The sequence below is a fragment of the Tympanuchus pallidicinctus genome, unplaced genomic scaffold, assembly GCF_026119805.1.
Source record: "Tympanuchus pallidicinctus isolate F22 unplaced genomic scaffold, pur_lepc_1.0 scaffold24, whole genome shotgun sequence".
Classification (NCBI taxonomy): Eukaryota; Metazoa; Chordata; class Aves; order Galliformes; family Phasianidae; genus Tympanuchus; species Tympanuchus pallidicinctus.
In genome coordinates, this window is record NW_026294741.1 from 4333469 (window position 1) to 4344620 (window position 11152).

Sequence of the window (11152 nt, forward strand, 5' to 3'; positions counted from 1 at the left end):
CTTCACTCTGCCTATGGCTGCTCACCCCAACCCCCTTGGGCAGCGGCCCCATATTCTGTCTGCATCCTTCAGGTCTCCCTTCTTGCTGCCAGGCTTCCTGCAAGGCAGCAATCCCCCAAGCCCTCCAACATGTGAGCACACGCATAGAGCTTTTCCCCAAACACGACGTGGACTAAGAAGGGAGGAGAGCAGGAGGGAGAGCGCTGCCCATCATCCCATGCACTGACCTTGCCCTGTTTGTTTTCTCTGGGGCAGGCTGAGCAAACATTGGATGCTGGGGCCCCAGCTCCACATCTTGCTCAGTCACAGTAGGGCTGCGCTCCCGGCTGCCCACCATGAGGCTGCTGCTGCCTGTCCTGGTGCTGGCCCTGCTTGCCTCAACTCGTGCTGCTGAAGGTAAGCCCCAATCCTGCCCTGCTGACTGCCATGGGGATGTGGTGATGGTATGGATATCTCGGGTAAATCCTTGCTGCTGGGTCACGCAGCTCGTTGCGTGGCAGAGTGGGGAGAAGTGCCGACCGGGTGCCCACGGAGAGGTTGGGGATGTCATCATGTTTGCCTTCACCCTACTGTGCTCCCTCTGTGCTCTTGCAGACTCCTGTGAAGGTCGCTGTGATGAGGGTTTCAATGCCTTGAAGAAGTGCCAGTGTGACACCCTCTGCAACTACTACCAGAGCTGCTGCACTGACTACTCCACTGTCTGCAAAGCCAAAGGTACCAGCCCTGCTGCCATCCATGTCCCCTGCCACCGGCCTCGGTGGTTCAGGGTTCCCAACAGTGTCCTGTGTCCATGGGGCAATGGCAGGACTGGGGTTTGGCACTAGAGTGCTGCAGAGCTCAGTACCTTGGGAAGTGGGGACGCCTGGGGATCTGTGACCAAGCTGTCCCCTCTGCAGTGATCCAGGGAGATGTCTTTGCCATTACTTCAAAACCCATAGACTCATTAAGGTTGGAAAGGACCTCTAGGATGGACAGGGCCAACCACCAACCCTTCCCCACTATGCCTGCTCATAGACTAATGAAGGTTGGGCAAAATCCCGTGACACATCCCATCACACTCAGTGCCCTGGGAGGACCCATAGCTGGCATGGGGACACCTGGGGCTCTGCGACCAACTTGTCCCCTCCACAGTGACACGAGGAGATGTCTTCGCCTTGCCGGAGGATGAGTACCTCGACTACGACCTCCCTGTTGACACTGGCACAGTAGGGCCCACAGGGACACTAGCACCCACAGAACACCCCACAGAACCGCACACGTCCCCATTACCGACACGGGAGATCGACACGGCCACTGAGGAGACACCGGTAGAGACAGAGGTGCCCATGCTCCACCCCACGACCACCACCACCACTACATCTTATGGGACCAGGAACCCGAGCTTGGAGGATGAGCCTGAGGAACTGTGCAGCAGGAAACCTTTCAATGCCTTCACCGACCTGAAGAATGGCTCCCTTTATGCTTTCCGAGGTACCCACAGCCCTTTTTCTGGCAGCTCAATGTTTCCCTTGCCACTTGGTGCTGGTCACTCAGCTCCCACCCCCCTCTTCTTCTCTCTTCCCAGGGAAATACTTCTATGAGTTGGACAAGTCCAGCGTGCGGCCTGGCTACCCCAAGCTCATCAGTGATGTCTGGGGCATTGAGGGCCCCATTGACGCAGCCTTCACACGCATCAACTGCCAGGGCAAGACGTATCTCTTCAAGGTGGGCAGAGCTCTCCTGGTCACCGCATCCACCTCCCCTTTCCCCACCTTGGGACTTTCCACATACACATGGTGGCTTCTGGATGTCCCTACGTATGGTCATCCCCAGCACAGGTGTATCCACATACCTCTGGATGTCCCCATATCCCCATGCCCAGCACACCCACACCCGGTGTCACCTTGCCAACTTGCCTGCTCCTCCCCAGGGCAGCCGGTACTGGCGCTTTGATGACGGAGCCCTGGACCCCGGGTACCCACGCGACATCTCCGAGGGCTTTGAGGGTATCCCCAATGACATCGACGCTGCCTTTGCCCTCCCAGCACACAGCTACCACGGCAATGAGCGAGTCTACTTCTTCAAGGGTAACACAGCCAGCCCTCCTGATCCCCACGGAGGCCATGGGCAGGATGCTGCTCCCCCCGCTGCTGCTCAGCCTCGAGTACCACAGTGATACCCCATATCCTTCCTCTAGGTGAGTACTATTGGTCCTACGACTTCGCCCATCAGCCCACGCAGGCCGAATGCGACGAGTCCTCTCCCTCCACCGTGTTCAACCACTACGCCTTCATGAACCGTGACAGCTGGGAGGACATTTTCTTTTCCCTCTTTGGTAGTAGGATGGGTAAGTGCTGGGACATCGAGTCCAACCGCCCATCCCTCCCGACTGTACCCATTCACAGAATCATAGGTAGAATCTTTAATTTCGGAATGGACCTCCAGGGCCATCGAGTCCAATGGTCAACCCCTCCCTGCCGTGCCCCCTCGTACAACCATGGACTCATTAAGGTTGGAAAAGACCTCTAAGATCACTGGGTGCAAACACCAACCCATCCCCACCACATCCACTCATAGAGACATTACATTTGGGCAAGATCCCAGTGCAGATCCCATCGCACCGGGGACCCTTTGGAGCATCCCTGTGCCTCGGGGCAGGCACTGCGGGATGTCTGTGGGCCAGATGCCGGTGCCCACGTGTTGCTGCTCTCTAACTCATGTTTTCTGGCAGTTGGGGCGAGCAGCCCACGGCTCATCAGCAGGGACTGGCGGGGGGTGCCCAACAGACTGGATGCTGCCATGGCCGGCAGGATCTACGTGTCATCCCGGCAGCCCCGCAGGAGGAATTCCCGTCGCCACCGCAAGAGGTACAGGAACCATCGCACTCTGAATTTGGGTTTCTGGGGCTGGCTGAACAACGATTCCGAATCTACCGACACCGAAAGAGACTGGCTGTCAGGATCGCAGTGTGAGACCCTACAGAGCGTCTACTTCTTTGTAGGCGGTGAGTCTGGAGGAGAGTTGCCCCCTGGCGCTGGGGATGCTTTGGGACAGCGCGGGGCTGGCAGCGAGGTCTGACAGCTCCTTCTGTTCCCCCCCCAGACAAGTATTACCGTGTCAACCTGCGCACCAAGCGCGTGGATCTGGTGCAGCCCCGCTACCCGCGCTCCATCGCGCAGTACTGGCTGGACTGCCCGCAGCCCGATGAGGAGAGCACCTGAACAGGCCCCACTACGGCCACCAGCAGCACGGCACCTAGCTAGACCCAAATAAACCACCAGCGCCGTGTCCGTCTGTCTGTCCATCAGGGCGAGGTCTGTGTGTTGTGCGGTCCTGTAGCATGCCGTTGTCCCCCAAGTGTCCCTATCACGGTGTGAGTGCAGTGCTCAGATCAGCTCCTCCAGCCACTCCAAGGCTTCTTCCCACTGCAGCACAGGGATGGCTCCGGCAGCTGCGAGGCAGGAGCACTGGGTTCAGGTCTGCAGCGTGCTGGGGTCGGGCTTGTAGCCCCACAGAGCCTGACCCCACCTCTGGGCTCTGGTGGTCCTGGCCACGGTGGGGCTGAAGGGACGACCCTTCCCTCGGTGCCCGCTGCCTCCTGGCCATCCCGTGGCTGCCGCAGTGAGCTCCAGCTCCTGCCCTGGCTCCTGTTGTGAGGATGCATGAGTGAAATCCCAACCTCCCCACAAGTCTGGGACTTTTTTTTTCCCTCTCTCTCAGCTCTCACCGCTTTCCCTTCTGCGGCCAACAGCTGGGCATGGTGCCATCATCCTGGGCAGGCAGCGGGAGGCTGGCACTTCCCTTGTTGGGGACAGGCAGTATGTGGGAGCCAAGCAGAGCCATCGGGTTGCCCCCGCACCCTGCCACCCTCTGTAGTGGGACTGATCCTACCTGGGACACAGTGGCATTGGTGCAGCACTGGGGGCAGCTGGAGGCAGGAGGCAGCTTCTGCAAGAGGCAGAGGGCAGTGGGTGTTGGCACAGTGTCACCATGCGTCATGCATGGGGTCATCAGAGACTCACCGGCAGCCGATGTGCAGAGCTGGGCATCATGTTGGGGTGCCGGGGCCATGAGGGGTGGCTGAATGGGATGTGGATGCTCCGGTGTGGGGCCTGGCTGTGGGATGGGATTGTCGGCATGTCACCACTGCTGGAGCCTGGGAGCAGCTGGGGCTGCCTGGGGAGCAAAGGGAAAAGAGCAGGGCAGCAGAAGCCTCTCTGAACCCCGCAGCCCTGGGAGAGGCACTGACACACCGGCTGCTGGAGACCCTCTGCTCTTGGGTCCCGTGTGTCCCGAAGGACCCCCATACCTGAGCTGCTCATTTTCCACCACAAAGTCCCGCAGCAGGCCATAGAGGCTGGACCAGGCTGGAGCTCCCTCCGCTGGGAGCTGCCCTTCAAGGGGGGGGCAGTGCAGCCCCCCAGGCTCTGGCACCTCCCTGCTCCTGGGCAGGCTGAGCTGCTGCCGCAGGGAGAGGTTCTCCAGCTGCAGTGCCCGAATCTCCTCCTCTAAGGTTTGCAGCAGCTTCTCCCGAGGCACCTGGGAGCACCAGGGGATGGATCAGGGTGGGGGTTCCACGATGGGGGCTGAACATCCCCCCCCTTCCCACATCCATACCCTGTTGGCCGTGGGTCTGGTGGTGACCCTGCGGGCTCTGCTGGCGTAGTGCAGCGTGCTCAGCGTCTCTGAGAGGCAGCGCGAGGATGGGGAGACGCAGGCGACCTGCCAACGAGTTGAGGCACCCTGTCCCCATTCAGTCTTCCCCTCTGTGGGCCTCCCTGGCTCCATGTACCTCCTCTCATACCATCAGTGTGACCCCTGAGCCGCCCAGTGAGCGGGCCAGCAGCCGGGTGAGCTTGCTGTCCCGGTAGGGGATGTGCATCCGCTTTCCTCGGGGCTTGGCCAGCAGGGAGATGCAGTGTCCTACAGGAAGAATGAACTGCAGAGCATGCAGTGGGGTGGCAGTTTGGTTCTGCAGCCCACAGGGTCCCTCAGCTCTTACCCAGGGCCAGGAGGCTGCGGTTGATGTTGTTGGCCTCCACGGAGAGCTCCCCGCTGGAGCCGGTGTCCTTCACTCGCTCACTGCCGGCCAGATCCACAAAGCACAGCGTGCCCTGCTTGCTGGTGCCAGGCTGGGGAAGCACACTGTGGATGATGCTGCTGTCCTGCATCCCACCCATCCCTCCCTCGTTGTGTAAACCCCTGAGTTTGGGATGTGGTCTGTGCCGCTCTGCCCAGCACCATCAAAGCATCCTTGGGGCTGGAGGACCCCCCCCAGACCCCAATCCCCCATCCCTCCCCGTGTCCCCACAGCAGGGGAAGGGCTCACTGCTCGGCTGTGGATGTGGATGGTCAGGATGGCGTGGCTGCGGCTCGAGTGCCCATTGAGGGCGTGCGCAGAGGTCCGTCGCCTTTGGGAACCTGCTGGAACAGAAAGCTGCAGGGGGACCTGGCAAATACCCCCCATGCATACCCCAGCCCCACAGCCCAGCACCTTGCAGGAGCAGCTCGATGACAGCCTCCAAGCTCTCAAACTCCACGCTGAGCTGGTTTTCTACGTAGAAACCACGAGTTTTGCTCCAGCGCAGGGGTAGGGAGCGTGGCGGCCCTGCACTCAGCAGATCCCTGACCTTGGGAGTGGCAGAGGAGTCAGGAGATGTCAGTGGGGTTGGCACTGGGGCTGGGTGGGTGCTCACCTGCTCGTTGTAGATCTCCAGGTAGGAGGCACTGAGCGCCAGGCCGGTGCCACGGCTGTGCTCCAGGAGGCAGGAGAAGGACCGCTGCATCAGCCCCAGCAGCCCTGGGGCATCACTCTGAGGAGATGCCACGAGGTCAATGGATCACACCACATCAGCACCTGTCCTATTACTGGGTGCCAGCGTGGTACCTGTCCCAGAGGGCCCATCAGGGTGTAGGTTTTTCCCGAGCCTGTCTGTCCGTAGGCGAAAACAGTGCAGGAGAAGCTGGGGGAGATGCCGAGCCTCAGGCACGGCCCCAGGCCATGGCAGAGGGATGCCACCTCTTGGCACTGTCCGGGCAATGCAGACATCCTGGTGCCGTCTTTAGGGTGGGGGGCATATGGGGGCTCACCCTTCCACTGCCAGCTCCACCAGCTGCTGCATGCCGCTGCCCTCATAGACGGCCTCCTGTGAGGCACCCGCATCAAAAACGGCACTGAAGGTGAAGGTGGCATCGTGCCTGGCTGCACTCACCTGGGCACGGGGACGGCGGTGGCTCAGGAGGGGGTCACAACCCCTGGCCCCACCGCGGGGAGGTGGCACTCACATGGACGGTGCCGTTGCCCAGGCTGTGCACCGCGTGCCGGTCACCCCGACGCGTCTCTGTGCAGGTTAGTGGTCGGACCCTGATTGGGGGACACACACAGAGGTGACACTACGTGGGGATCCTTGGGGATCCCACTGTGATACTGGCCTGGGAAACAGGTGACACTGACCTCAGCACCACTCTCAGGCGTGTTTCTCTGCCCTCCTGCTCCTCGCCAGGGCTCCTGGGGGGAACAAGGGGCAGTGGGGTGGAGGAGGCACCCCTGGAAGAGGGACCTGAACATGCACGTTCCTCCTGCCCCACTGTGCCCCAGCAGATGGTAGGGAGTGATGTCCTACCATGTACCCGTGCACGGACCCCCCCTGTCCTTTCTTCCCTGGCCTTTTTGCAGTGGCTTTATCAGTGGTGGCTGCTCAGGCCCCGGGCTCAGCCCCTTCCATTTCCCCCGGACTTACAGTTGCAGTTGGCTCCGTGGGAGCATTTTGGGCCGTGTTCCTGCTTGGGGCCCCCAGCCCCGCTCCTCCTCTGCCTCCATTCTCCCTCAGCACCCCTCGCTGAGGGAGGCAGCAGTGCCTGCTTGGCCCCAGTGGGATCCACCAGCAGCCAGCTCTGTCTGCCCCACACAACCGGTACCACGGCTCCTGTTAAACATTGACTGGTGCCAGCCCTGCAGGAGGGCAGCATGGGGGGGGTGAGGCTGGGGGGCAGGCGACGGGTGCTGCATGGGGTCACTTCACCTCAGGAGGGATGCAGAAGGTCTCAGCATCAACTGCATTTCCCAACTTAGTGACACTGGATCTCCGAGCCTCCTTCATGGCTGGGGTCCCTATGGATCCGATGGGGGAAAGGCTTTGGGAACCGTCGGGTTGCCCAGTACCTGGGTAAATTGGGGTTACTGGTGCTGGGAAAGCAGCTCCTGGAGCTGTCGGTACAGGGAACTGCTGGGATTATGTGATACTGAGGGCACTGACGATGCCCCCGGGATGCTGCCGTCGGCGGGCACCAACCGGGACCGGCCCCAGGGAACCGCCGGGGGGAAAGGCAGGGAGGGGGGAATCGATGAGCACCGCCCGCTCGGGGCGGTCCCAGCCCACCGGGAAAGGATAAAAGCCGGGCTGGGAGCGGGGCCGGGGGAGCCGGGCAAGATGAGCGCTGCCCCAGGCACCTCCCGCGCCCCACAGCCGCTGCTCCGCTTCCCCGACGGGGCGGGCGGTCCTGCGGCGGGGACAGAGAACCGAGCTCCGGGGCCCTTCCCCTGCCCGGGGGGACCAAGGAAGAGGCGGCGGACCACGTTCAGCCGGGGGCAGCTGTCAGAACTGGAGAGGGCTTTCGCCGCTGTGCCCTACCCGGACATCGCCACCCGAGAACGCCTTGCTGAGCTCACGCAGCTGCCTGAGGCCAAGATCCAGGTGAGCAGGGCTGGGACCCCCAAGAACCCCCAACCTCCCTCCATCCTTCCCGAGGTCCCCATCCTGTATTCCCACCCCGTTGAATTGTTCCCATAGTTCTCATGGTTCCCCCCATTCCCTGACCCAGGTTTGGTTCCAGAACCGCCGTGCTCGCAGGATCCGCAGCGCCAAACCGGAGCCACCACTGTCACCACCACCAGGGGAACAGGATCCGCCCGTGGTCACCCCCGAAAGCACCATCCCGGTCCCCACGCTGCCACCATCGAGAGCCCACAGCCCTGCATGGGGCCTCCCCACCTCGCTGGGCTCTATCTCTGACCTTATCTACAGTGCAGCCATCACCAATCTGGGCGAGCCGTAAGCGGGGTGCGCTGGGGCTTAATGCCCTGAGTTCATTAGGGTGTGGAATTACTGCTGGGCCCAGCGGTCCCTACGATGCCATCCAATATCCTAAATGCTGGTGCAGCCGTGACGGGGCCAGCTCCCAATCAGCCCCCCTAATACCAACTAATCTTTTGGAAAAAATACCTTAATCTGAGGCAGGATCCGCGGATGATTGTGGCGTGGCCGCCCCTAATCCTCAGGCACGTTTGCAGGTGCCGGCAGATTTCCCCGTATCAGATATTAAAGCGTGTTCACTGAAGGGCTTAGCTGCCATCAGAGCATTAATCACCGTGTCCAGCTGTGGCACAGTGCCCACCCAGCAGGTGTCTGGATCCCCGAGGCCCAGCAGAGCCCCCTCCCCTCTGCACGGCCATGGGGGCACTCAGCGAGTTCCGCTCTCTGCTCCACGGCACCCCAGGCTCCTTTTGGAGCTGCCTTCCTTCCTCAGCCAGAGAAAATGGGTTTGGTATGAGCTGTGCTGGGAGTCAGGTGCCAACTCCAACGTGGTCACACCAGGCGTTGTCATGCTGGACAGATCTGTGTGGAAGGCAACCATCATCACGTACTGTCAAGCTGACAATGAGTGAGTACTGCTCTCCCTAAAACGGGCAGGGGACCAGGTGGGAGCAGGAAGGACAGGCTAAGAAAGAGCCCTGGTTTGCACAGGAGACAGCAGGATGTGATGCAGAGGGAGAGGGAAGATTTATGGCTGGCTGTGATGTCTTTTAGAGGCCAGGTTAGCGTGTTGCATGGCAGGAAGGAGGTTGAAAACATACACTGTTACTTAATTCTATAATAAAATGACAGAAACTTTACAGAGTAACTGAGACAGCAACAGTTTGTAACCTCCTGTGTGCCGGGGTGGTAACATCCACTAGAGGACAGTCCACAGATAAGATGCCCCAAACAAATGACTCGTGTAGTGGGCAAAAGCCTCCAGCAGGAGCCTCAATTGCAGGGGATGTGTGTGGTTATAGTTTCCCAAGGTCTCCTTCAATCGTGCGCACCATCACATACAGTTCAGCCAAGCCAACCACCGAGGCCACAATCACTGCTGACAGGACACGCTGTGGGTACAAAAAGAAAGAAAAGTGACCGTGTGTGTGTGTGTGTGTGTGTGGTCGAGCTGCTGCCTGGTGCTGGGCAGCATCTGCTGCTCCTGCCAACAGGTTCTGAGCTGGTTCTGAGGCCGTGGCCACTCACCGCCGCTGTCTCCACAAAGAGATACTGGCTGCCCAGGTATGTGCAGGCAAACGCAGCCACCACGGTGACAAAGAAGTTGAATATGGTGATGACTACAGCTTTCACAGAGCGAACTGCAGAGAAACGGGAGAGAGGAAGGATTGGTGAGGGGCAAGCTGTAATCCTGCTGGCTGAATCTGCCTGTGACTGCCTCAGCTGGGCTACAGGAATGCTTGAAAATTCACGTTTTATTCACCTCTAGAAATACTTTTCAGAACTACAGACTGGCTGCTCCTTTACTGGAGGAATACTTTGAGCATTTCAGGGAGGTGCTGTTGCTCAGAGAGGGAAGGGCTGGCTGAGGCCAACCACTAGTGATGTGATGGCTCCTGTGCCCAACTGCTCTGCTACGTACCATCAGGTGTCAGCAGGACAAACAGCCACTCACCTTGCCTCCCGAATTCAGCTAATGTCCCATGGTTCATATCCTAAAAGAAGGGATTAAAACAACTTGTGTTCCACTGTATTTTAACATTATTTGCAGAATAAAAGCAATAGCAAAACCCTGTCCAGTTTCTAAGACCTGCTGAGAGCTCTGGACAGCTTCTGCTGGGCCTTGGCAGCTGTTGGATGGGCTGCAGGGGAGCAGCAATTCCACAGGGCCCACATTTTTCTGGATTTATGCTTGCGGTCTGATTCATTGACAGCGAGAAGGGAAATTTCTAATCAAAGCATTTCTTGGGGTTTGAGCATGTTCTCAGATGGAGATTTGCATTTAACAGACCTTAGAGGGTCTTGCCTTGAATTGTGATGTGATAGCAGGCAATGCCCACATACACATGGGAGCATCCTGAACTTAGAAAGCCAGACTCAAACAAGAGATTGAAAGCATCAGCTTCTGCTCTTCATGTGAGCATCAGCTTGAAGATGAACTGATGTGTAACATCAACCTGGCAGCCTGGCTACTTTATTATTTTGCCCCTAAGATACAGATGGATTTTCTTCCAACTTCCCCCCAGTTTTGCCTCGGGAGCACTGAAGGTACAGTGTTCACAGAATCACAGAACATCCTGAGTTGGGAAGGGATCCATAATGATCATCACATCCAACAGAGAGAGCTGTCCAGCTGCTTCTTGAACTCCAGCAGCTCAGTTCCATGTCTGCTGCCCTAGGGAACTTGTTCCAGTGCCCCAACACTCTTTGGTAAAGAATGTTTTCCTGATAATCATCCTGAACCTCCTCTGCAATTGGACATGCTAGCGGGGGTTGGACATCCCTAGGTGGGAATTCTCCCTCCAGGCCCCTCACCTGCCTGGTGACGTTGCGGGTCATCCGCCGGTATTCCTCATTGGCCAGCTTGGCCTTTATCTGCTCCAGCCTGGCCACCAGCTCGGGGTTCTGCGGGAAAGCCGCAATCACAGTGAGGGCCTCGGGAGGTGGTGGCAGCTCCCAGCTCTTCCCCAGCCCTCACCTACCCGCGGCTGCACCGGCACTTCGGGCAGGGCGATGTCGCTGTCTCTCAGGAGCTCGTAGAGGAACAGCGGGGATCCTGCGGAGGGCAGAAAGGGGCGGTTAACGGCGACGCGCGGTGCGGCGAGGTGCGGCCCAATAGGCCTCGCGCGGCCTACCTGCCTCCCGCAGCCCGCTGTGCAGCCTCCGCAGCAAACTGAAGGGGACCACGGAGCCTTTGGAAGCCACGGCCTCCCGCAGCTCATCTCGCAGCGCGGCGGGAAGCCCGGACAGCTCCTCGCTTTCCACCGCCCGCCTGAGCCGCGCTCCGGCCCGAATCGCCGACGCCATCTTGCCCGGCTAGTCGCCTAGGCAACGCGAAACACCATAGAGCTCCGACGTGCCGGCGGACTAGAGCGCCGCCGGGGGAGGAAGTGGGAGGGAGACACTTCCGGGAAGCGGAG

The 11152-nt window shown here is 59.7% G+C and overlaps 4 protein-coding genes across 7 annotated transcripts; 2 read left to right on the forward strand and 2 right to left on the reverse strand.

Moving 5' to 3' along the window:
* Positions 1–254: 254 nt before the first annotated feature.
* Positions 255–3270, forward strand: VTN (vitronectin). Its single transcript, XM_052689208.1, has 8 exons — positions 255–396; positions 595–714; positions 1132–1470; positions 1565–1704; positions 1910–2066; positions 2177–2326; positions 2711–2983; positions 3082–3270. The coding sequence occupies exons 1-8, from the start codon at positions 336–338 to the stop codon at positions 3198–3200; spliced, it is 1359 nt and encodes a 452-aa protein (XP_052545168.1). The 5' UTR covers positions 255–335; the 3' UTR covers positions 3201–3270.
* Positions 3271–3312: 42 nt separating this feature from the next.
* On the reverse strand, positions 3313–6901 carry KIF12 (kinesin family member 12). Of its 4 annotated transcripts, XM_052689205.1 has the most exons (17): positions 6720–6901; positions 6434–6487; positions 6265–6343; positions 6070–6191; positions 5867–5942; positions 5676–5792; positions 5474–5609; positions 5309–5400; positions 4982–5111; positions 4784–4902; positions 4597–4701; positions 4289–4518; positions 4002–4155; positions 3871–3927; positions 3707–3780; positions 3508–3626; positions 3313–3430 (listed from the first exon to the last, which is right to left on the reverse strand). In XM_052689205.1, exons 1-17 carry the CDS (start codon positions 6797–6799, stop codon positions 3366–3368), a joined length of 1809 nt encoding a protein of 602 aa, XP_052545165.1. In that variant the 5' UTR covers positions 6800–6901; the 3' UTR covers positions 3313–3365. The 4 variants fall into 4 exon arrangements, with proteins under 4 accessions (XP_052545165.1, XP_052545163.1, XP_052545164.1 ...); XM_052689203.1 differs by having other exon boundaries at positions 3707–3927; XM_052689204.1 differs by having other exon boundaries at positions 5474–5792.
* A 24-nt stretch (positions 6902–6925) lies between these two features.
* SEBOX (SEBOX homeobox) lies at positions 6926–8316 on the forward strand. Its single transcript, XM_052689213.1, has 2 exons — positions 6926–7673; positions 7801–8316. The coding sequence occupies exons 1-2, from the start codon at positions 6987–6989 to the stop codon at positions 8032–8034; spliced, it is 921 nt and encodes a 306-aa protein (XP_052545173.1). The 5' UTR covers positions 6926–6986; the 3' UTR covers positions 8035–8316.
* A 516-nt stretch (positions 8317–8832) lies between these two features.
* Positions 8833–11082, reverse strand: TMEM199 (transmembrane protein 199). Its single transcript, XM_052689214.1, has 6 exons — positions 10868–11082; positions 10715–10788; positions 10548–10637; positions 9688–9727; positions 9261–9373; positions 8833–9124 (listed from the first exon to the last, which is right to left on the reverse strand). The coding sequence occupies exons 1-6, from the start codon at positions 11037–11039 to the stop codon at positions 9029–9031; spliced, it is 585 nt and encodes a 194-aa protein (XP_052545174.1). The 5' UTR covers positions 11040–11082; the 3' UTR covers positions 8833–9028.
* Positions 11083–11152: the final 70 nt, after the last annotated feature.

Coding starts and splice junctions, on each gene's coding strand:
- VTN (XM_052689208.1), top strand. CDS start 336: ATGAGGCTGCTGCTGCCTGTCCTGGTGCTGGCCCTGCTTGCCTCAACT. Junction 1,471..1,564: donor CTCCCTTTATGCTTTCCGAG/GTACCCACAGCC, acceptor CTCTCTTCCCAG/GGAAATACTTCTATGAGTTG. Junction 2,984..3,081: donor CGTCTACTTCTTTGTAGGCG/GTGAGTCTGGAG, acceptor TTCCCCCCCCAG/ACAAGTATTACCGTGTCAAC.
- KIF12 (XM_052689202.1), bottom strand. CDS start 6,799: ATGGAGGCAGAGGAGGAGCGGGGCTGGGGGCCCCAAGCAGGAACACGG. Junction 4,702..4,783: donor GCTCAGGGGTCACACTGATG/GTATGAGAGGAG, acceptor ACTCGTTGGCAG/GTCGCCTGCGTCTCCCCATC. Junction 3,627..3,706: donor TGGCCGCAGAAGGGAAAGCG/GTGAGAGCTGAG, acceptor TCCTCACAACAG/GAGCCAGGGCAGGAGCTGGA.
- SEBOX (XM_052689213.1), top strand. CDS start 6,987: ATGGGGTCACTTCACCTCAGGAGGGATGCAGAAGGTCTCAGCATCAAC. Junction 7,674..7,800: donor TGCCTGAGGCCAAGATCCAG/GTGAGCAGGGCT, acceptor TCCCTGACCCAG/GTTTGGTTCCAGAACCGCCG.
- TMEM199 (XM_052689214.1), bottom strand. CDS start 11,039: ATGGCGTCGGCGATTCGGGCCGGAGCGCGGCTCAGGCGGGCGGTGGAA. Junction 10,789..10,867: donor CAGCGGGCTGCGGGAGGCAG/GTAGGCCGCGCG, acceptor TGCCCTCCGCAG/GATCCCCGCTGTTCCTCTAC. Junction 9,728..10,547: donor CCCGCAACGTCACCAGGCAG/GTGAGGGGCCTG, acceptor CCCTTCTTTTAG/GATATGAACCATGGGACATT.